This window comes from Gorilla gorilla, chromosome 13, assembly GCF_029281585.2.
Source record: "Gorilla gorilla gorilla isolate KB3781 chromosome 13, NHGRI_mGorGor1-v2.1_pri, whole genome shotgun sequence".
Lineage (NCBI taxonomy): Eukaryota > Metazoa > Chordata > Mammalia > Primates > Hominidae > Gorilla > Gorilla gorilla.
Genome location: NC_073237.2, coordinates 123,045,021 through 123,068,756, shown reverse-complemented (window position 1 = coordinate 123,068,756; position 23,736 = coordinate 123,045,021). Strand labels below are relative to the sequence as shown.

Genomic DNA, 23,736 nt, shown 5'->3' with positions numbered 1-23,736 from the left:
TGGAGATGGCTCGGGGTTGGGATGAGACAAAGGTGGAAGAGAAGAGAATCACAGGAGGGTTGGGCAAGAATGGGGACCTCAAGCCCTCCCGCCTCCGGACCTGCTGTCCCTGGTGGCCATCAACAAATCTGCTAATGTCATGTGCAAAGACCGGCCCAGGCCCAGGACAGCCCCTTCCTCCACCCGGGCCCTGCCCACCAAGGAGAAGCACCACAGGAGTGTACAGGTCGGTTTATTTACAAATATACTGATGTCTCATCTTTTTTTGTTGTTGTTTCCATTTTCTGCTGTTGTGGGAAGAGGTGGAAGGTGAGAGTGGAGGGCAGGGTGGGGGTGGTGGTGTGGTAAACGCTAATAAATAATTTAACAATGACAAGTTATTAAATAAAATGTGTCTGGGGATGGCGGGTGGGTAGTGAGAGTCTGTCTGTACAAGGAAAACAGGAATGGCCGGTGGCCCATCCCCACACCTGGCTGGGCTGTGCTCCCATGGGACCCCCAGGTGGGGTCGGGGGAACCAGCAAAGAGGCTCATTGGCAATGGCGCCTTCCAAGGGCCAAATGTTGGAGGGGTCTTTCCTGCTCCCCCAGTCCCCAGGCCACAGGTGCCTGTGAGTATGGGTCCGCGAGCCTCCGTGTGCGTCCAGGTGTGAGTGTGTGTGTGCGAGCGCGTGTGTGTGAGCGTGGAGCCCTTTCCCCCCAGGGCAGACTTAGCCCCAGAGCTGCAATCTCTCCCTCACCCTAGGTGGTGCCCAGAGCTCAAGGATGGAGCCAGGCAGGCATCAGGCAATCCTCCTTCCCGAGGTTCCCTGCGTGCAACATGAAAAGGACATTCAGATGGGGGCAGAGTGGGGAATCAGCCTCTTGCTAGGAAGCTGCAGGACTTCCCAAAGGAGAAGAGGCTTGTCCCTGCCACGCCCTGCTCATCTGATGCAGCGCCAGGGCCTTCCCACCTTTACCCACCCTCAGGAAGCCTCCTAAGATGCCCAGCCACGTGCACCAACCCCTTTTCTGAGCTCTTTCCAGGCTGTGCTGGCACCTTGGTCTGACCCTTGTGAGCAGTGTCTCTGTGTGGCCTCCCTGTGCGTTTCCCAGGATAGCAGAGTACCTGGGAGGCTTCACGGAGTAGGCAGATGAGGCTCTGGCTGGGGCCATGCCCAGCTTCTTGTCCCTCCTCTGCCCTGTGTTACCTGGGGCGATTCTTTCCTCTTTCTGAGCCTTGACTTCCCCAGCAGGGAAGTGGAACTTGGTCTTTTGCCAAGACTCCCCCTGCCCACCTCTCATTCTCTTTTGCTCTGGAGACCACACAGTTATCTCCCTCTTCCCACTCCAGCCCCCTTAGTGATGAAGGTTCCATGTCACGGCACGGGCGAGGGGTGGTCCTGGCTACTCCCCGCCCAGCTCCCAGCCAAGGCTGCAGCTCCTCCCATAAAGTGGGAGAAGGTTGCCCGGCCCTGCAGGCTTCTGCTGGGTGGCCCTGAACACATCGCCTCCCTTCTCTGAGCCTCAGGCTCCTCATCTGAGAAACGGGTCCCTGCCATGTCTGGACTCTCTGGCTGGGCCGGAGAGTCTGGCTTTCCTTCTAGGAGACACTCCTCAAGGCAGGCCCTGCATCTTGTTCATCTGCGAGCCACACCCAGTCCGGGGCTGGGCAGAGTGGGCGCTGGTGTCTGGGAGCCTGTGGGCAGCAAGGCACAGCATAGAGCAAGGGGCCCCTAGCCATGGCTGACAGGGCACCTCCAGCATAAGGGACTCTCTGAGGTCCCTTCTGGCTTTAACAGTCTGTGGGTCACAGGCATGCTGTCCCTAGACCAGCTCCTGGTATGGGGTCCCGGCTGGATTCGGGGGTTTGTGAGGCCCCAGAATGGGAATATGTGACCCCAACAGCTGGCAAGTTTACTAAGAACAAGTTGTGACCCCCTGACCTGGAGGTCATTCACAAACCACAGGGGACAGTGGGGCACAACGTCCCTGTTCTCAGCTCAGCTCTGTCACTAACCCGGACCTTGGACAGGCCTCTTTCCCTCTCTTGCCTCAGGGTTTCCAACTATAAAATAAGGGGCAGATGAGATGACCGCTTCTGACGTCCCTTCCAACTTATCAGGTCTGAGAGAGAAGGGCCAGGTCTCCTGGTGGATAGGGCATCTACCCCTGAATCTGCCCAGAATGTCCCTGGCACGATTCAGATGGTGCATGTGCAAAAGGAGAAAGAGGGGTGTCTCTCCAGAAGCCAGTGCAGCTGCTGCTCAAGGGACCCATGGTGGCACGGACCCTGGTGGGCTGAGGCGGCAGAAGGACCAGGACATCAACTGAGGTCCTTGGAGAGGCTCTGTTTGTAAGAAGAGCTGCAGAAGGGCCAGCTGGCTGCTGGGGCCCGATGGGTGACACGAGGCCACATGTCAGGCGAGCAGGTTGGCCCAGGACATTCTGGGGGGACTGAGTTTCCCAGCAAACAGGGGAGCAAAATCACAGAACAGGTTGAACTTAGAGGATTCCAGAGATCCAGGCCGAGGGCCCCAAAGGTGGAAAAGGGACATTCATCATCCTTACTCGCTCAAAGGTTGGACCAGGCAGACTTTAGGGTGGTGACCTAGGGCTTGACCTCAGAGTTAAAGGCAGGGTTGTGAGCACCTGAACAAGGGGACACAGTGATCACCAGGGGACAGGGTGGGCTCACCAGTCAGGTCCCAGCAGCCCAGCCTCCTTGCTCTGACAGGGATAGAGTTGAGCAGACTGGGGCTGGGGATGGATCTAGTGCACCTGGCTTCCAGCAGGGCGCCTGACACAATCTTCTGCAATTGCCCTGGGGGAAGGGGGCAGGAAATGCAATTGGAATGTGTCCCCCAAAGAGGATGCATTAATGGGCCAATGTCAAACAGGGAGAGGCCACCCCGGTCCACACACCTCAGGTGAGACCCAGGGCCAACTCCTCACTGGGCAGATGTGCTGGGAGAGAGGAGAGCAGTGGTCACTGAATCAGGGTGCAGAGAAATTCCACAGGCTGGAACGAATCGAGTAAGAAGGAATGGAAAAGGAAAGAGGTCACGTCCCTCATTCAGTCTAAACGGTAAGTGCAGACTGGGCACGGTGGCTCACGCCTGTAATCCCAGCACTTTGGGAGGCCGAGGCAGGCAGATCACCTGAGGTCGGGGGTTCGAGACCAGCCTGACCAACATGGAGAAACCCCGTTGCTACTAAAAATACAAAATTAGCTGGGCGTGGTGGCGCATGCCTGTAATCTCAGCTACTAGGGAGGCTGAGGCATCAGAATCACTTGAACCTGGGAGGCGGAGGTTGTGGTGAGCTGAGATCGCGCCATTGCACTCCAGCCTGGGCAACAAGAGCGAAACTCTGTCTCAAACAAAACAAAACAAAACAAAAAAAACCAGTAGGTGCCCCCATCCTGCATATACACAGAAAACAGATGTGGCTTAGCTGTCACTTGCGTGTGGGGCCCGGGGATTTAGTTACAGCAGGGCAGGGTGAATCTTTAAGGTCATGTGGCCAAATCATTGTCTTTTGGGCCAAATTAACAGAGGAAGGGTGCCACAGCAGGAGAGGTGATGTGCCTGCTCACTTCTGGCCGGCTGACATCAGTGGGAAGGTGAAGTGATACCTGCCCCACACCTTTAGAGGGACAGCCGGAGGCCTGCTGGGGGACAGTGTTAAGAGGGAGAGCTGGGGAAGCCTGGCTCTGGGATGCAGGACAGCACAGCTGCTGTGGGCTCGCTGACCTAGTGAGCTCCTTGTCACTGGAGGTATGTGAGGGGAGGCAGAGGTGGCTGGGGAGAGGACCACATTGCAGATGGGGTGCCCAGCAGGTGCTTCTGAAGTCCCTGACCACTGCAGGCTCTGTTGTCTGGTCTGATGCTACCTGGTTCTGGGGGCTCCATCTGCCTCTAGAGTTGGTGGGGCCTGGGGCTGCCCTCCCTGCCCAGGCTGCCCCCATTTGGGCCCAGGCTGGGATACAACTGGGTCTGATGCTTCAAGTTCGCCTCTTCCTCTCCCCTTCCTCCCTTTCCAATCGCTCTTAAGAACTGGGGGGACCCCTGCCTGGCCTCCTTTTCTCTTTCTGACAAGGCAGGACAGACCCGCTGAGCATCCCTGTCCCTTCTGGTGTCCCCATACAGCTGTGTGTGTGTTTGCGTGGGTTTGTCTGCAAGTGTGCATGTGTCTGCACGTGCCTCTCTCCCCCTTTGCGCCTGCCCAGGCTCAGGCTCCGAGCCCGCCTCCTGACAGTGCCTCCCCTCAGGCCCCTCCCCACTGCTGCTCCAGACTCAGGCTGAGGGGCGTGCGGTTCCAGGCAGTGGGCCTGCCCCCAGAGGCCACCCCTGCCCTTGCTGGGGCACAGGTACACACGCTTCTCAGGTCACCGCCTCATGACACCATTGTCCTGGGGCTTGCATGGAGGGCCATGGACACAGAGAGGACATTTAAAAAAATAGAGAGAATTTAAGCTTCCCAAAAAAGAGATGGGGAGGAGGCGATGGAGGCCGAGGTGGGGCTGGGAGGCGAGTGGCCGTCCGAGAGCTCTGGGTCCCTGGGGATGACAAGGTCTCTGTGGGCAGGACACAGCCCCTGCCCAGGCTGTGCCCATCTACCGGTCTGGCTGTACCCAACGGGCACAGTGGTCAGGCCCAGCCGGCCGAGGGGAGGGCACCGTATGGCTGTCTGTAGTCTGTGTGGAGAGCAGGGCGGGGGTGGCCAGGCTGGCCGCAGAGGCCGGCAGTCCCCCCCAGGCCCCTGCCCAAGCGTCCATGCGCCTGGCTGGCTCTCAGGAGGCGAAGTAGGAACTCTGCATGGAGTAGAGCCGGTCGATGGGGTTCCCCACGCGGGCCTGCAGGGAGCCCACGTCTGAGGAGCCGAGGAAGCAGTCGCTGAGGCTGGTTAAGGAGGTATCGCTGTCGATGTCGTGGAAGATGGAGTCGTTCCCTGGGGGGCAGAAGGGGTGTCAGGACCGGGGTACAGGCTGGGGCTCCTGGGGGCCCTGTTTGCCCTGTAGGCTGTGTGACTGGAGGCCAGGGAGAGACAGGATGGCCTGCTGGCTAGTGCCGGCCAAGAAGGACTGGGGCCCTTCCTGTCAGCAGGAGGCAGGAGGGCTGTGCTGGCCATGCTGCCTGAGCCCTAGGGCAGCAGGTGGCTGTCCTGGCACCAGGCCTGCCTGGCCTGGCAGGGGGCAGGGGCTGTGCTGGGGTGGGCGGGTGGGGGTAGGGCGGCTTACCATAGGGGTTCATGTGGTCACCTGGCATTTGGGGCGGCGTGAGGCCCTGCTGGAAGGGGTCGCTGCTGCCGTAGGGGCTCTGTTCCATGGCCACGATCTGCTGCTGCGGTGGGGCCAGCGGCGTGTAGGAAGCCATCATGCCCTCCATGCGGCTGGACAGGACCTCTGGGGGCACAGTGAGCCTTCACCCACTGGCCTAGTCCACGCCCTCCCAGCTACACCCCAGCAGCCTCCCCTTCTGATCTCCTTGGGACTCCCCAGGCACCCCACTCTGGCTGAAGCTGTCCAGACACTGACTCCCCAGCCCCTTCCCCAGGTGCACACTCCAGCTCCTCCTCCAGGCTCAGCTTACCAAAAGCCAGAGTCCTCCCCTCCTCATCTTCTTTCCTCCCACCACCCCGCCCTTCCAGGGAATCCAGGGAGGAGGTAGACCCCACACAGGCAACAGTGATTCTATGCTGCACCTGGGAGCGCCAAGGTCCCAGACCCAGGCCAAAAAGGCCCCGGGAATACTTCCTGGAGGAAAGGGCCCCCGCCCCGATGTGACTTAAAGAACTAGCAGGGGCTCAACAGGCCAGAGCAGGGGAGGCAAGCCAGGCTGAGGGGCGGCAAAGGCATGGAGGAGACAGACCGCCGGGTAAGTGAGGGTGCAGCACGTGGGGCCAAGAGGCAGGGAGAGAGGTCGGTGTGGGGGAGACCAGCTGAGAGGGACCACAGGTCATGGGGAGCCCTGGGGCGCCGAGCTGGGTGGGGGTCCCCGAGGCCGCTGGGAGCCGCTGGAGGGTTTGGTAGATGAGGGTGAGAAAGGCTGGAGGAGGAGACCAAGGCTGGGGCCAGTGGGTGAGGAAGCCAGAGGAAGGGTGGGGTCTCTGTCAAGGTGGCTGTGGGAGAGACAGCTCCTAGGAGGGTGCGAGAGACATGAGAAGACTTCACTTCCCAGCTTGGCACCTCAGTGGATCAGCAGTGTGGGATGGGGAAGGTCAGAGGTGGCTCCTGGTTCCTGGCTCGGACAGGGCGGATGGTGGTGCCATTTGCAGAGAAGGGTGGGGAGGAGCAGGGCATGCCATGTGCATGTGGGCAGGATGGAGGGAGGCAGGATGGAGGATACGGCACGGGTTGGGATGAGCTGGGGGGACTGTGGGACCTTCTTAGGGAGGCTGTGTCCAGGAAGCAGCTGGGAACACTGAGGGGTGAGACATAGCCCAGGACATGGCTGGGAGACCAGAGGCAGTGACTGCAGCCCCAGGAGGGGCAGAGGGGGAAGCGAGGAAGCAGCAGGCACTAAGGCTGTGTCCTTAGAAGCCAAGTCCAGCCTGGGACACTGGCCTGGCCCCCAGTGCCCTGGTATCTGCCCACTGGTGCCCTGGCACCTGCCCAGAAGCCTCCCTCTCACCAAGGCGCAGGCAGCTCTGTCCCCCGCCTGCTTCAGCAGTCCCAGGGAGCTCCCTGCTCCTCCCTCATGGCCTTGAAGGCCCAGGAGACCAGCCCTGGCTCAAGATTCTGATGTGGAAACACGATTTTTGGTAAAGCTCAGTGATGAGGGGGCCTGACTCATGCCCCTGCAGCTAGTCCCTCCCGACTCCGCAGGCCCTTCACGCCCTGACAAGCTTTGTCTGCAGAATTCCAGCAGTGGGGTAGTGTCATCCTGTTAAAGGTACAGGCTTGAGCTCCAGGCTTGGGGCTGAGGTCCAGCTTTGCACCTTACTGGCTGAGGGATCCCAGGCAGTCCCTCAGTTTCCTCATCTGTGAAATGGGACATGGCAATACCCTTCCTTGCAGTGATTTACGAGGACAGGGTGAGATGGGGTGTGCTGAAGGCTGAGACCCGTGTCTGCACGCAGTGAGTGTGAGTAGACTGTTGCTGTTTTGATTGCAGAAATTCTGCCAACCCTCCAGGCCACCACTCTGCCATCTCTCCTCCCTGGGTCCCCTAGTCCCCATGGCTTCTCTATTTCTCTGTCTCAGTGGTTTTAAAGCAGAAGTTCCCTGGGATCTGATGGCCTTGGTGGAAGGCTTTTCAGAAGTTTTGTTAAAAGAAACATCCCGGGCCCCTTTGTCCCTAGCCCTGGGACAGGTGCAGCCCCGGTCCCAGCCCTGGCCCAGGCTCACCCAGCCCCAGCCCCTGCCCCAGCTCACCCTGGCCCAGCCCCGGCCCCGGCCCCGGCTCCGGCTCACCCTGGCCCAGCCCTGGCCCCGGCCCCGGCTCACCCTGGCCCAGCCGCTGGGAGTTCTGCTGCTCCTGCTGCTGCTGGTGCCGCCGCGCCAGCTTCTTCATCTGCAGGGAGAGCGCAGTTCAGGCCAGTGCTGCCCCTCGCCCCTTGCCCCCCAGGCACAGCCAGCCCCACGCCCCCTGGACTGTAGTCTTCTGGCTGCCCCCTCTAGTCCCACCCTACCCAGGGCCAGTGGGGTTGGGGGGTGGCCTCTTACCTTTGCTCTTTGGTTCTGAAACCAGACCTGGACCACGCGCACACTGAGGCCCGTCTCAGCTGCCAGTGTCTCTCGGACCTGGCCCAGAGAGAGGGGAACAGGTCAGGCCCTCCAGGGGCAGCAACTGGGAGATGGTGGGTTTAGGGGTATGATGGGATGTGCGGAGAGATGGAGGATGGAGGGATGTCCCTACCCCCAGCAGGAGCAGGGGGTGGTCTCCAGAAAGGCAGTGGGTGTGCGGGCATCAGCCTCAGTCCCGCCCCCCGGCCGCCCCTCACCTTTCGGCAAGGCTTGGACGAGACCTCGAAGGAGGCCTTGAAGGCTCTTCGCTGCTGCGTGGTGAGGATGGTCCGGGGTCGCTTGGGCCTCCGCGGGTCCTTCCCGTCATCCCCGCTGCCCTTGCTCTGACTGCCCTGCCCCTTGGCCGGCTTCATGTCCCCATCTTCATCCTCGCTCTTCACTGTGGGGGACACAACCCGGCCTGTGAGGAAGGGGCGGGGGCAGCCCAGGCCTCAGCCTCGTCCCCTTCGGCAACCTGCTGCCCGACAGGAGCCTGTCCCCTCTGTTGACACCTGCCGTGGCTCCCCAGTGCCCCAGGATAAGGTCTCCTTCCCTCCCGTAGCCCACAGGCCCTGCCTCATCTGGGCCCTGGTCTCCTGCCTGCTGTACCCTGCGAGTCCCTTCCCCGGCACACACGCCTCACTTCCTCATCCTGGGCCGCAGGCACACCTGCACAGGAACTCACACAGGTGCGCCTCGGACAACCACAGCACAGGCGTGCACACACGTACATGTGGCTGCACACACTTTCAGGAAGGCAGGCCCACTCGGGGAACAGGCACACAGGTGCACGCACGGTTGTGCACATGGCTGTGTAGACATACACGAAAGTGTGCAAGCAAAGACACACGCCGCAGATATTCACACAAGAGTGCTTCTGACCACAGTGTATGCACACACACACTCGTAAGATGCACACTCACCTGCTGCCACATACACGTGGGCCCACAAAGGCCCTCACGCGTGCAACTCACAGGCATATTCACACACATGGGCCCATGCTCACGGGCAGGAATGTACAGGCATGCATGCATCTGGACAGACACACACAGCGTGCGGAAGCATGTGCATTCTCCCAGTGCTACAGCCACACCCACCATGCACACACGGCACTTCCCCGCCCCAGGTTTGGGTCTCAGAAATGCCAGCAGCCCCATATGGATGGCCAAGCCTCCCCAGCCACCACTGGGCCTCCCACTGCCCTCCAGGCTGGTCTCCTTTCTTCAATCCTGTTCTTGGAGTATGAGGCGGGTGATCTCCTCCCACTGAGACCCCCTCTGCTGGGGCTGGCCAGCCTCTGCTCTTCCTCAGGAGTCCAGGCAGCCAGCAGCCATGGAGCTGGCTGCAGCGGTGCCCTGCCCAGGGATGGGTAGGGACAGATGGTGGCGGGCTCACTGCCTCCATGCAGGCCCTGGCCATGGAAAACCCTTCCCATGTGGCAGATCCTGTTGCCAGAGGGCTCCAGGTTACCCATGGGGCCTGGCAGACCGGGACACCTCCTCTCCATGCCTCCTGCTCCAGTCCTTCCCCACTGTTCCCAGGAAGAACAAGACCAAAGCCACCTCCTGGGCTTTCCCTCCTTAAGGCTCACTCCTGGCTGGGCTTGCCCTGTCTGCCAGGAGGCCTTCAAATTGGCCTCGTCCTTTTGGGGGCTAGAGCAGAGGAGGGAGGGTCCTTCACCCTGGGAAATGGGGTCTTTCCCTCCAGCACAGAGGGCCCAGCCCCCTCCCCTCGGCTGGGAAACAGAGGCTGGCTCAAGGCTGTTTGCTTCTCACTGCTGAAGGCTCCAGGGGGCTGAGAAGGGGAAGGCACATCAGCTCCCTGCCTCTCAGGCATCCCCAGCCTGTGGACTGGGTGCTGGTGAAGACCCCTGTGGAGCTGGGCTGCGGGTTGGCGGGGGGCCATCAAGGCAGAGAGGGTAAGGGGGGTCGGCCAGAGAACAAGAGGTGTGTGTGTGCCCACAAGCACAATCCACAGTACATGTGAGCATGTGGACAAACATATATGTGCAGCCATGTGGATCGGTGTTTAGTGCACAAGTGTGCTGTGTCATGTGTGTATGTGTATGTATGCTTAAGTGTGTACACTTGTGTGTGTGGACCTGGGTGTGGCTTTTGCATTCCCGGGTATGTGAACACATATCTCCACATACATGTACATGTATCCATACTCAGGGTAGGGGTATTCCTGCATGCATTTCATGTGCTTGTGTGCACACATGTGATCACACATATGTTTATATGTATGGATGCGTAGGTCTCAGGGGTAGTGTGCCTGGGGGGATGCATGTTCGTGTCATGTGCACACAGGTGGACACGTCAGTGCGCGTGTGCATCTGGATATGCATGTACCATCTGCGTGCAGCTCAGGTCCTGGAAGCAGGAGGTGGCTTCTCCAGCCGGGACTCCCCTCCAGGACACCCCAGCAACCCCCGTCCCTGAGGCCTGCCCCCAGCTCAGGCCAGGCCTCACCAGAGTCGGACTCGTCGGGGCTCACGGAGCTGAGCAGGTCCTTCTCCTTCTCGTAGTCACCCTTGCACAGCAGCTGGCCCTCCTTGAGCACGAATTCGTCGCCCTTGCGTAGCTGCCGCTCACACACGCAGCAGCAGAAGCAGCCCAGGTGGTACACGCACTCCAGCGCCCGCATCACGAACTCGGTGGGGGCGATCTTCTCCATGCAGCCGCTGCACTTGGCCGCGAAGAGCCTGCGGATGCACAAAGCGGGCGTGTTGGCGGTGCTCAGAAGTCCCTCCCAGAGGCCACTCCTGCCAAGGGCCTCTCCCTCTTGCCACCCTGACCCTCAGGCCCAGGTGGGAGGAAGAGGCCCTCCTTGGGCACCGGGTCAGACAGCAGAAGGGCCCTGCAGCCCTATTCTTCTGCCTACAGGCCCCCAGTGGCCCTGGGGTGGGTGCTGGCATCCTGCCTAGAGTCACCTGTCCCGGGCGTGGCAGCTCAGGGCCCTTCCAGCTCAGAGACATGGTGGCCACTAGAGGGCAGTGTGCAGGGTCCACTCAAACTTTCCCTGGGGGCCAGGTCATCCCCCGGCTGGAAAGGATCCTTTCTACCTCAGCTCCCTGGTCTGCCTCTCCTCTGATCCTCCCTCACCAACACATCCAAGCAATTCCCAGCCCTGCCCAACCCACTGCCCAGCCTGGGCCCCTCCTCTCCTGCCCGAGCAACTGCCTGGTCCCCTCTCTGGGCTCCTGGCCCCTTCAATCCTTCAAATCCCAGTCCACACAGGAACCATCACACACACAGGAGCCAGGGGGATCTTTCTAAAGTACAAATCAGATCAAGCTGCTTCCCTGATCCAGACTCTTCCATGGCTCCCTAGTGCCCTTAGGAGACCATCCGAGCTCCTGAGGCTGGCACTCAAGGCCCTTCATGATCCCGCCTCTTCCCTTTCTACCCTCTGCTTCCCCAGGCTGCAGCCCCAAAGAACAGCCTGCAGTTTCTCCAGAGCACTATCATGGCAGCCTTTCGACCCATCTTTCTCTGTCCTTTGGCTTGGCTAACACCTTCCCATCCCTCCGTCTCAGCTTACGCATCTCCATCACGAACAGATATTCACTGAGCACGTATAGAGTGCCAGCCCTGCTCTAAGCATCTTATGTGCAGAGACGCATTTAATCCTTGCAACAACCCTGCAAGAAGAGAATGAACATTAACCCCATTTTAGAGATGAGGAAATTGAGGTGCTTGCTCAGGGTCGCATGGGTAGTAAATGCTGGAGGCAACTCCCAGGCTGGGCCTAATCCAGCTTCCACATGACAACGTGATTGCATCTCCCATCTCCCATCATCTCTGCAGACAAACGAGGGCCGGGAGAGGTGGTCTCCGGGCCCTGGTCAGCACTAGCAGGAGGGCTGGGCAGCACGGCCCCTCCTCTGCTGTGTCTGCTGACCGGTCCTCCCGACACTCCCCCACCCTGTCACGTGTCCTGCTCTGTGGGAACTCAGCTCAACAACACTTTGATGGAAAAATTTATGAAGAATCAAATTATTGCTGCTGGGAGGGAATTAAAACCATTTTTCATTCCCGGCGTCCCCGGGCCATGTCTGCGGGCGCCACCTTGGGAGCGCTGTGCACATCCCATCCCTCTTTATGGCCCACCATCACGGGCACAGATTACAGCTGCAATTCTCTACTAATCGGTTCTGGAACAGAAATGGCCATAAATGGGAGGCACTCACCTGCCTCCCTTCCTGGAGCTGCCATCAGAACCGCCCACGGCGAGCTGGTGGGGCGAAGTGGGCAGGGCCACTTTGAGCTCTGCATGCTGCCTAGGCACTGGCCAGAGCACTCAGCAGGGGGCATCCCCAGCAACCCCTGCCACCCACCTCTATTCTACCCAGCAGGCTCCTACTCATCCTGCAATGCCCAACTCCAATGCCACCTCCTCTGGGAAGCCTTCTCTGATGCCCCAGTCTGGGGGAGGTGGCCTCCTCTATGCTCCCCTCAGCTTCCCCTGCCTCAGTTTACTCCTGTAAAATGGAGATGTCAAGCCCTTCCTGAAGGCTGTTGTCAGGATTCGAGGATGCTGAGCATGTAACTCAGTACACGGGTATCACAGCAGAATGACAATGCATGTCCCTCTTGGTGCCCAACTCTACCACCTCTACCAGGGTTCCATGAGACAGGACCTGGCCCCATCTGATCCTCAAGGGGGCCTCCATGAGTGTTTACAGAGTAGGTGAGTAAAGGCCTGGGGTGAGCTGAGGCTGAGGCCAGGCTCTGCTCCGGGCATGCTGGACCCCACCAGCCTGCAGGGCATGGCTCTGCAAGGGGAATGTGGGCTGGATTTTGGCTCTAATTTGGCCCTCTGGCTGAATCCCCTCGTTCAGGGCACAACCTACCCAACTGCCAGTGACAGCTTTAGGCAGAGGCCCTAGGAATCTGGCTGGCTGTCCAGCTCTCCCGAGGGGCTGAGGAAGGAGCCTGGGTTTGTAGAACCCGGTGCTCTGACATGGAGGGTGGTCCTCCCCCAACCCCTACTGCCCCTCTGTTCCCTCCCCACACTCCACCTGACCTAGTGGCCACACTAAGGTCTGCAGCCTGACCTCTGCGGCCTCTGAGTGGACAGACACTGGCCACGTCGCTGCTAGCATGGGAGCGCCAGGGTCCCAGGGTCCCAGGCCAGGGTCAGCACATCTTGGGTGACTCCCGGAGAGGAAACCTTCTTAGGCTGGGGAGGGGGCAGCAGGGCGGGTGACCTGCATTTGCAGTCAAAGCCACAGTGCTGGCTGTGCTCAGAACAGCCGCGCTAATGCCTTGGCAGCAGGGGGTCGATTGCTACTTTCTCCAAACTCATCAACACAATCTATTATTAATACTTCTCCAAAGGCTCGGTGCCGCCATTACGGAGGCAGCGCCAGCCACTCAGGGCATCATCTGTTATCTAGATTGCAAAAACTCGGGAAATAAAACAAACTGCATGCACTTTATAAACAGAATGCGCCATCCGTTTGGTCTCCAAGCATCTCTCCACCCAATAAAACATCGGGGGGGGATGCATGAAATACTCACTCCCAATTATGGGGCTGCCTTTGTCTACTGTGCTGGGGTGAGAGCGACTAATGGTGTGTATGGGAGGGGTTGGGGATACCAGCGGGGTCCCCTCTTCTCTGTGAGCCCCCATTCCCCCTCTCTTCGTGCCTCACACCACGGAGGACTATGGAGCCAGCCACTGAGAAGCAGGCCCAGCCACAGACAGGTGGCATTGGAATCACATGGACTTGAGTTCCACGCCTTGTCCCACCACTTGCTAGCTGGTGACCGGGCAAGTAATTTGTCTTCTCGAGCCTCAGCTCACTTATCTATACAATGGGCTGGACAACACTGCCTGCATCTCAGCATGAAGATGTAGCGAGTTGTCAGTGTAAAGCAGCAGGTGTGGCGGGCACAACCTCCATAACGTCCTTGCTGTGCGGCTTTAGGCAAGGCATTTGACCTCTCTGAACCTCAAATTCTTCATCTATAAAATGGGAATGATCAGGCCGGCGTGGTGGCTCATGCCTGTGATCCCAGCACTTTGGGAGGCTGAGGCGGGCGGATCACTTAAGGTTAGGAGTTCAAAACCAGCCTGGCCAACATGGTGAAACCCCGTCTCTACTAAAAATACAAAAAATTAGCCGGGTATGGTGGCACACACCTGTAATCCTAGCTACTCCGGAGGTTGAGGCAAGAGAATCACTTGAACCTGGGAGGTGGAGATTGTGGTGAACCAAGACCGCACCACTGCACTCCAGCCTGGGCGACAGAGAGAGACTCCGTCTCAAAAATATATAAAAAATAAAAAAAAAAATGGGAATGATCATCCCCGACCATGGGGTTGTTGGCAGGGGCTGGATGCATTTAAAGTCCTCGGCACCATGCTGGCATGAAGAAGGTACTCCAGGTACCCCACATTTCTTTTGTTCGGTGTGTGCCCAAAACGCCTTTGTTGCTCACCCTTGCTAGAGTCTCCATGATTCCTGCGGGCAGCCTCCCCGACGCTGACTGGGTTTACAGGGTCCCGCTGTGCCTCCTTCTCACCACCACCCCGGGTTCCGGCTAGCCCTTCTAGCTTGTTTGGCCTGATCTGGACAGAGCACTCCTGGCTCCGTTATCAGTCTCAGAACATTATTGAGGACTAATAATGCTCAGTTATCAGCTGCCTGCATCACCTCATTCAATCCTCACAGAACCCTCAAAGGAAGATGCTGTTTCCATTCCCATTTTACAGATGAGCACAGAAAGGTGCAGAGGCCAGGTCACTCTTTTAAGGTCACACGGCAGCATCACCAGATGCTCCAGATACTCCCTCCCTGCTCTGTGCATCGCCGTGTGCCTTTGCTCATAAGCTGCCCTTACCCTGGGCCCTGGGTACCGTGCCCGTGTCTGTCTGTCCCTGAGACTTGGGGCCCGATTCACCTCAAATTCTTATTACTCAGCATCAGCCCGGCCTCCAGAAGGTGGGGGTGGCCATACACATCTCCCCCACCTCCAAACACATTTCTCCCCTCCAGGGGATCATCCGATATTATGGAGTAAGAAATTCCGTTTTCAGGGATGTCCCTCCTTTGAAGAGTCCCAGGCTGTGAGAAGATATCTCCATATCCTCTGAGTTTTTATGGGTTTATTTGTTTAATGCTCAATTTATTAAACTCATAAGGCTAATAAATAAAACTCTGAAAGCCAATTTTTTCAGGAGCATTTGAACATGGATTACTAATCTGATTAATTTCTTTTCTTTTCTTTTTTTTTTTTGAGATGGAGTCTCACTCTGTCGCCCAGGCTGGAGTGCAAAGGTACAATCTTGGCTCACTGCAAGCTCCGCCTCCTGGGTTCACGCTGTTCTCCTGCCTCAGCCTCCCGAGTAGCTGGGACTATAGGCGCCCGCCACCACGCCTGGCTAATTTTTTGTATTTTTTAGTAGAGACGGGGTTTCACCGTGTTAGCCAGGATGGTCTCGACTTAAATCACTGGCAGCTGCAGAGACACACAGGGTATGGCTGATTCTTTCACCTCCAGTAACATTGGCTTCCTAATGTCCTGGGAGCACTCCAGCTTCTCCAAGCAGGTCTTCATGCCCAGATCTTAAGGTCCAGACAGCATGCACCAGGCTTGGAATCCCAGCCCTACCACTTCCTAGCACGGGAATCTTGCACAAGTCCCTTCTCTTGAGCCTCTGTCCCCATCTGTCCAATGGGGATGATGACAGAGGCTGCCTTACAGGGCTGGGCTCAATAAACAGTGATCATGATCACTGTTATCAACTCTCCAGGACTTACCACCCTAACTCTCCGCTTACCACCCTTGCTGAGTCAAGATCTCCTACCCTCCTCTGAGGGTGCCATTCCCACACCCCGTCACTGCCCTTTACAGTTGATGTGGCTCTTCCTTGGGTTCTCAGAACAATTCACACTTCACACTCCACTCAGGTCTCTCTACTCTCAGTAGGCCTCTTCCACTCCTCAAGGCAGCCCTGTCCAGCCCCTCCGCCACAGCTTAGGGCAACTCCCAGCCTTTGTCCAGGACACTGCCACCTACCACTTCAGAGAGAAAGCAGAAGGTTGGGAGAGAGACACCCAAAGTTTGGTCTTGCCTCCTCATGAAGTTAGATTACAAACCCTCTTCATTTCTGAATGTCCAAGAGTACCCCAAAATGTCAGGATAAGCCCAAAGACCTCGCTGTGGCACTCAAGGCCCCACCCACCCCGTGACACCCAGCTCTCTTGGCCAGGCTTCTCACTACTCCCTGAACATAGCAAGTCCCCTCTTGCCTCCTTAGTGCTTAAAATTCCATCTGCTTCCAAGGCCTGGCTTCTCTGCCCCCTTCCTTTGCGTCTTGCTAAACTCCTCTTCATCCTTGAAGACCCAATTCAAGTGTCACCTCCTCTGTGAAGCCTTCCCTGATAGCCAGAATCCCAGCCACTCTCGAGTTATTTGTGCATCTGAAGTCCCTACCAACCCAGAAATCAGATACTGGGTCTAATTTACTGGAATGGAGGAGGTGGTTAGTGTTTGTCAAATGAATGAACAACCATGTGTGAAACTAAATGGGCAGCCAGGTAGCACAAAAAAACACCAGGTATTATGCTCCTAGGGGTCTGAAACTGCCACCAGGTAACAAGGTAAGTAAACTTGCCCTCCTGCCCCCAGCCCCTTCACAACAACACAACTTGGGTCCGGTTTGTTGAATTTGTATCAGTGGAGTTCCACGCATGCCTCCTGCAGGGCTGGGAGTCCCCCACCCCAAAAGCACCCTCATCCCCTGTACCAAGGGAAAGACCATGGGGGGGGGGGCATGTTTGTACTAAGTGACTCTTGTGACCAGAAGTGATTGGACCAGGCCTGGACATCTGACTCAAGGGGGGCCAATCAGACCCTCTGTCCTGTGTCCCTTCCTTCCCCTGCACACTCAAGAGCTCTGTCAGCCCCCACTCCATCTTCAGGTGTGGCTGCCACACCTCCATTACCAGCTGCACAGCCTCGGGTGATTCACATCCCTTCTCCAAGCCTCAGATTCCTGTTCTGTCAAATGGGGGTTTGACCTGTCCCTCCCTGGGTAATTGAGAATCTGGTGATTTTAACCAGTGTCGGAAGGCATGGCCCAGCGTCTGGCACAGGAGGGATCTTAATAGGTGTGTGCTCTCTTCTCCTCCCCAGTCTAAGTCTCTGGAACTTTCTCTTCCCCACCTCCCATTTTTGTCTGAAGCCCCGTAATTGCACTGTTGGGTCTGTGCTCTCCCTGTCTGTCTGTCTGTTCCTTTACAGGTATGCCCCGCACTGGGGACCAGGCAGATTCTAGGCTGGTTTCCTTTAGGGCCTCTCCATGCCCAAGCCCACGGTCCCTGCAGCAACCATTGCTGGAAACACCTTCCTCCCTCCATGGGGACCACGAGGTTTGGCCCTTGCAACTGCAGCCCTTCTGTTCCCACCGGCTACACCCTCTCACATTCACCCAGCAAACACCCATGGAGGCTGACTCTGGGCTGGGCTCACGGACTTGGGGCATGGAGTTAGAATCTCATCCCGTAGACACATGCTTGGATGGGGTACTGGGGCATGCTGGGCAAGCAGAGAGGCACAGAAAGCACCAAGAGTCTATCTGGGGACTTCTTGGAAAAGGTGACATAACACATACCTAAGAACCTGGTTCTGGAGCAGAAGGAATGGATTCGAATCCGGGCTCTGCCACTTCCTAGCTGCCTGACTTGGGACAAGCCCCCTCCGCTCTCTGAACTGGTTTTCCCATTTGAAAGCTGGCGACCGCAGTTCCCACCTTATGGGTAATCATCATAATGTATTGACCTTCCTGTGTCACACCTCCTTCCTAGGCTGGTGGCGAGGTGCCCAGGATGGCAGGCTGTAGAGCATGTCGGACAGTAAGCACTCAGTGTGGTGGCTGAGGTTATGGTTGTGGGCGGGACTGGGCTCTGATGATGCCGGCTGAAGGATGAGCTGCAGTTCACAGGAGCTAGGCGACAGGACCCTAGACACTCTGGGGGTCACGGCTGCTGCTGCTAGAGTCAGCCTGTCACTTAGAGAGGGAGCCGCCCGGCCTCCTCCCTGCCGGACTCGCTGACATCTCCCCCACGTGCCTGCCGCGTCCTTATCATTCCGGGCGTAGCTGTTTTTTATTTTGAGACAAAAAAGGGCCTGTTGATGGGGATCCAACTCAAACCAGCTGCAAACATCTGCTTTGATGCGGCGGCCGCGGGCCGGGCGGGCGGCGGCGGGAGCCGCGGGCAGGGGCCCCGGTACGCGCGTCAATCACGCGGCTGGAATGCGCGGCGAGACGGGCGCGCTCTGCGGGCCTCGCGGGGCCTCTCCCAGCCTCCCGGCCTCCCCCGGCCTCCTCGCCGCGTCGGGGCCGGGCCTGTAGCGAAGGCTGCCCCTGCGCTTCCTGCGGCCCGAAGCTGTGCGGGGCCGCCGGCCCCTCGGCCCTTTGATCCGCGCCAGGGGCGCTGTCGGGAGCCCCCAGCCGGGGCTGGAGGTCACGGGCCAGGGACAGGGAGGGACGGGCACAGCCGGGAGCCCGGGGAGCCATCCCAGGCCAGCCTGGCCAGGGAGGCCCACATGCACATTTGGCGATTCCACAAATATTTCTTTTTTTTTTTTTTTTTCAGACAGAGTGCCGCTCTGTCACCCAGGCTGGAGTGCAGTCGCGCGATCTCAGCTCATTGCAACCTCCGCCTCCCGGGTTCAAGCGATTCTCCTACCTTACCCTCCCGAGTAGCTGGGACTACAGGCAGGCGCCACCGCGCCCGGCTAATATTTGTATTTTTAGTAGAGATGGGGTTTCACCATGTTGGCCAGGCTGGTCTCGATCTCCTAACCTCGTGATCCCCCCACCTAGGGCTCTCAAAGCGTTGGGATTACAGGCGTGAGCCACCGCACACGGTCCCACAAATATTTCTTTAGCGTCTACTATGTGCGGGCCGGTGCTGTCTGGAGGCGGGGCTAGAGCAGTGAGAAGAGAGACAGCCCCTCCCAAAGCCCCCAACCCCAGTTCCTTCTTACCGGTGGAGGACCTTCTCATAGGCGGAAGGACAGTAACACTGATCTATTTTAACACGTAGATAAATCCATTTCATACAGAGTATGACGAATGGTGACTACAAGGCAAAGAAGAGTGAAGACAGGGAAGAGAGATGGGGCTGCAGCTTTAGAAGGGACAGTCAGAGGCATGAATGAGACACACATTCCAGCAGTCACCTGGGGGATGGTATCTACAATATCGGGGGAAGTGGCTCCTTGCAGAGGGAGCAGCCAGTGCAAAGGCCCTGGGGAGGCTGGGCTCTGTGGCTGACCCCTGTAATCCCAGCATTTTGGAAGGCCGAGGCTTGTAGATTGCTTGAGCCCAGGAGTTTGAGATCAGCCTGGGCAAAATGGCCAAAGCGCATCTCTATCAAAAAAAAAAAAAAAAAAAAAAGGCCCTGGGGACCAAGTATCTGCAAGTATCTGGGGTGTGGCTGGAGCAGATGAGTGATGGGGACAAGGTGCAGGTAGAGCTGGGGGGCAAAGGGGACAGATCACATGAGACAGGGACCCTGGGAAGGGTGGGGGGGTGTGATCTGATTGGCATTTTATTTTACTTTATTATTATTATTATTATTATTATTATTATTATTATTTGAGACAGAGTCTCGCTCTGTCACCCAGGCTGGAGTGCAGTGGCGTGATCTTGGCTCACTGTAACCTCTGCCTCCCGGGTTCAAGCAATTCTCCTGCCTCAGCCTCCCAAGTAGCTGGGATTACAGGCGTCCACCACCACACTCGGCTAATTTTTGTATTTTCAGTACAGATGGGGTTTCACTATGTTGGCCAGGCTGGTCATGAACTCCTAACCTAAAATTATCCACCCACCTCAGCCTCCCAAAGTGTTGGAATTACAGGCGTGAGCCACTGTGTCCGCCTCTGATTGGCATTTTAACCAGGTTCCTTAGGCACCTGTAGGGGGGGCACCGGGTTAGAGGGAGGAGCAGGGAATGGCTTTGGGAAGTTAGCACAGTGAAGGTGTTGGCTCAGAGCCAGGAGGGCAGGGGAAGCCTTGTGAAGGCAGACAGGGGCCCGAGAGGACGCGGGAGAAAGGACGGCATCGGGGATGAGTCCCAGATCTCCTGGCTGAGCATCCGGAATGATGGAGTTGCCACTAGAGGACATGGCGTCTGTGGGGAGGCAGGGGAAGAATAGGGAGTGCAGCCCTGGACGTGTTAGGTCTGAGCTGCCTTCTAGGTAGCCATGTGGACAGATAGGTCCAGGGTCAGCTGCTTGTGTGAGGTTGGAGTTCAGGGAGAGGCACAGACTGGAGATGCTGTGTGGAGATGCTGCCAGGATGGAGACACACCCAGAGATACAATCACACAGATACACTTACACAACACACTGCTACAGGGTGAGCAGCCGTGTCCATGTGGCTTGGCATCTGACAACTGGTTTCCCACCTTTGGGGCTCTGACTTCCGATGGGTGGTGGGGATATTGAGGCTTCTGTGGGGACCAGACCTTCCCTGGTGACAGGCAGGAGCCCTCCTGCCATTGTCGAGACAGGTCAGGTGCAGGTAAGAGGTGGAGCATCACATCCCTCTGACCATCCTTCCCTGCATCGTTTCTGGCTGAACTTGGGACTCTAGTCCAGGCTAGAAGAGCCTCAGGAAGTCCTGGACCAACCGGGCATCAGGGAGGCTGCGAGCTATGATGTGCCAGGCACTGTGCGAAGGGCTTTACCTGTGCTATTTCATGACCTTTGAGTTCACCCTCTTCCCCCTTCTTTCTGCCCCTTCACTAGTGAATTCAATACATTTGATGATTTGGTGATTCACCCATTCATCTAACGTTTACCCGGCACCTACCATGAGCCAGGCCCTCTCCTGGTCTGCAGTAGGAACCTTCTCCTCCCACCTGCTCATCAAACCGTTTGAGCTAGTCCCAGGTACCTTCCCCCATTCTCACTGAGGTCACCAGCTCCTGGTTGCCAAATCCAACATTCATTATTATGGTTATTGCTTACTAAGGTGTATTGACTGTTGCCCACATAGCAGGCTCTGGGCTTTATTTGCCCATGGACTCCTCCTCTGTAAGACCCCTGCGAGGTAGGCATCATCACTCTCTTTGCTAGAGAGGAAAGTGCTGCTTGCAGAGGGTACACAGCTGCTTAGTGTCTGAGCTGGGGTTTGAGCCTGGCACACTGGGCCTCCCAGCTCCTGCTCATCCTCCCAGTCTTTGTGCTTGGTTTCCTGGACCTTCCTGTTCTTGAAGGCCTTTCCTGCTTTAACCTCATCTGCCCTGGCCACCTCCCAAAACAACTCTGCACTTGCTTCATCAGCACGGAGCTGCTGGGCCTCTGGCCTGGGCTGGGGGCACCAGGGTTATGGGGGGATGATGGCGCCCACAGTCCAGAGGGCTGACAACGCACGTGGAAGATGAGAAACCCCGGGCCACGGGAGGCAGAGGCCTTTGGACTTCTCTCCGGGGCCCTGCATGGCCAGAATAGGCCAGGCCCCGAGCCAGGTGCCCAGTAAGGGGTGGGAGCTCCACGGCAGTCTGAAGACATTCAAACTCAGCCGGGTGGAGGGCAGAGTGGTGGGGCAGGAAGGACTTTCTGGAGACTTCAAAGAGTTCAGAGGATTCCAATGGGGGAAGTGTTGGGGCTGGGATGGGAATGTGTGTGTCTGAGGCCAGAGTCAGGCTCTGTGTAGAGGTGGAAAAGCAGAGAGCCCATTCTGGGAGGCAGAAGTTGAAAAACTGCAATGGAATGAAGGGAATGGAGGCCATTTTCAGGGTTAGGAAGACAGTGGGTCAGGTTGGAGACAGTGGGTCAGGTTGGAGTGTGGGCGAGAAAGAAAGGTCAGGCTGGACACCTTGTGTGTTGCGCTAAGGAGGATAGGTCGTACCTCTCTTTTTCTCATAAAATCATCCATTTATCCACCCATCCATCCATGCATCCATCCACCCATACATCCACTCATCTGCCCATCTGCCTACCCATCTATCCACCTGTCCCCCATCCACCCACCCCTTCAACCATCTATCCACCCATACAAACATCCACGCGCGCATGCATCTATCCTTCTACTTACCCATCCATCCACCACCCATATATTACCCATCCCCCATCCATCCACCCTCTCAACCAGCTACCCATACAAACATCCATGCCTCCATCCAGCTCACAAATACTTAGCTACATCCACCCTCTCCACCAGCTATCCATACAAACATCCATGCCTCCATCCGTCCAACAAATATTTAGCTACTTGTTCTGTGCCAAATGCCATGTAGTGACTCAGTTCCTCCTGAAAGGGCTGAAACTTACACTATATGATTTGTCTATTCTGTAGGCACTAGCAAGCAGCCACCATGACTAAGCTCTGTGCTAGGTGATGGGGAATCAGCAGGGTCACAGTCTTCAGGGGACTCCTGGTAGAATGGGAGAGCAGGTATTCCATGCGAGCGGACTGTCAGATCTCCAGGGTACCACTAGAGTGTCCAAGTGGCTGACCCAGCTGATATTTTGACCCCACCATTATGACTTTAAGGATTTTAGACTGCTGTACATAGACCATAGCATTTTAATTAGGGCTATAACAACACTAATAAACTTTCTTTGAGCAAGTGTTTTCTGGAACAAACTCCATTAAAGCATTTTTTTAAATCAATTTTCTTTCTAGTAGAGTCAAATAATTTTCTACTTTCCCCATTATTTCCCTAAAATTATTCTCATTGAGATAATTATTTTTCATGAAAAATTTTCTATAAAGCTTTCCTCTAGCATCAGGTTTTTGCCTGTATTGGATCCTGCTGATGGACTCTTTGGTTAATTTGTGGCCAGTGACACATCTTACTGTGGTCGTGTCACCATTGTCAGTTATATTTTGTATGGATTATTTTATCAAGTTAAATTTTCCCCAGGATCAGGATGGGTGGTTTTCAATGTTAACAAAATTACCAAAGTTTATTACTACAAATTTTACCAGGCAGGTGATAAAAACATGCTCAGGGTAAAAAGCATGGGGTTGAGACAGATTTGGGGGTGTCGTATGTTGGGTTCAAATGCCCCGCTTCAGCTGGGGCCCCACAGACTAAGTGAGCTCCTTCTTGCCCTTCAGAGACTCAAAGACAGTGACACCTCCCTTTCTTGGTTAGGCTCCTGTGGCAGCTTCTCCGCAGTCTTTTTGTTTTTTGTTTTTTGTTTTGAGACGAAGTCTCGCTCTGTCGCCCAGGCTGGGGTACAATGGCATGATCTTGGCTCACTGCAAGCTCCACCTCCCGGATTCAAGCGATTCTCCTGTCTTAGCCTCCCGAGTAGCTGGGATTACAGGCGCGGGCCACCACGCCCGGCTAATTTTTTGTATTTTTTAGTAGAGATGGGGTTTCACCATGTTGGCCAGGCTGGCCTCGAACTCCCGACCTCAAGTGATCTACCTGCCTTGGCATCCCAAAGTGCTGGGATTACAGGAGTGAGCCACCATGCCCAGCAGTTTCTCCACATTCTAATCACCCTCTGAATGAGCCTGAGTCTGTCCATATAAGCCCTTGAGGCATGGAGTCCAGTAGCTCTCTCCTCCAGAGGGAGGACCAACCATCTCCTCCCTTATTTCCCATCCTATGCTCCTCTTAATGCAGCCAGAGATAGCACCAACTTTGTTAGCCCAATCATGGAGGGCCTTACTACCCAGTCTCTTTCCTGAGATCTGGACTAAGCTTCCTCCTCCCCACAATGCCCTGAGTACATGCCCTGTGCTCCTGCTCGAATGTTTGAACGCAGGCTGTGAATGAAGCTGGCAGACGCTCCTACTAGACGTTACACTCACGGGAACCAGCTCAGCCCTGTGCTCAGAGCTTCACACTCATGGGCCTCACCGATGCCTCATGACCACTGCCGGAGGTAGGACTCTCTTCCTTACACAGGTCACCCAGCTGGTGAAATGCAGAGCTGGGGCCCCAGGTCAGCTGGGCTGGTAACCACCACATTCTCCTGCCTTCCTGGAGGTTGGGAAGGTAGTTGGGGACTGGGAAGCAAATGACCCAGAGATTTGGGAGCC

At 56.8% G+C, this 23,736-nt stretch overlaps 1 protein-coding gene across 4 annotated transcripts in view; it reads right to left on the bottom strand.

Moving 5' to 3' along the window:
- Window positions 1-215: 215 nt before the first annotated feature.
- Window positions 216-23,736, bottom strand: part of LMX1B (LIM homeobox transcription factor 1 beta) — an 86,896-nt gene continuing 63,375 nt past the window's right edge. The window contains exons 3-8 of one of the 4 annotated variants that reach the window (XM_055351926.2): window positions 10,179-10,411; window positions 7,926-8,107; window positions 7,648-7,725; window positions 7,429-7,495; window positions 5,221-5,385; window positions 216-4,931 (exon numbers count right to left, since the gene is read on the bottom strand). In XM_055351926.2, coding sequence (XP_055207901.1) covers window positions 4,774-4,931; window positions 5,221-5,385; window positions 7,429-7,495; window positions 7,648-7,725; window positions 7,926-8,107; window positions 10,179-10,411 — 883 coding nt within the window. In that variant the 3' untranslated portion in view covers window positions 216-4,773. Of the gene's footprint in view, window positions 4,932-5,220; window positions 5,386-7,428; window positions 7,496-7,647; window positions 7,726-7,925; window positions 8,129-10,178; window positions 10,412-23,736 lie in introns of all 4 variants that reach the window. The other 3 variants (XM_055351928.2, XM_055351929.2, XM_055351927.2) reach the window with 3 other exon arrangements.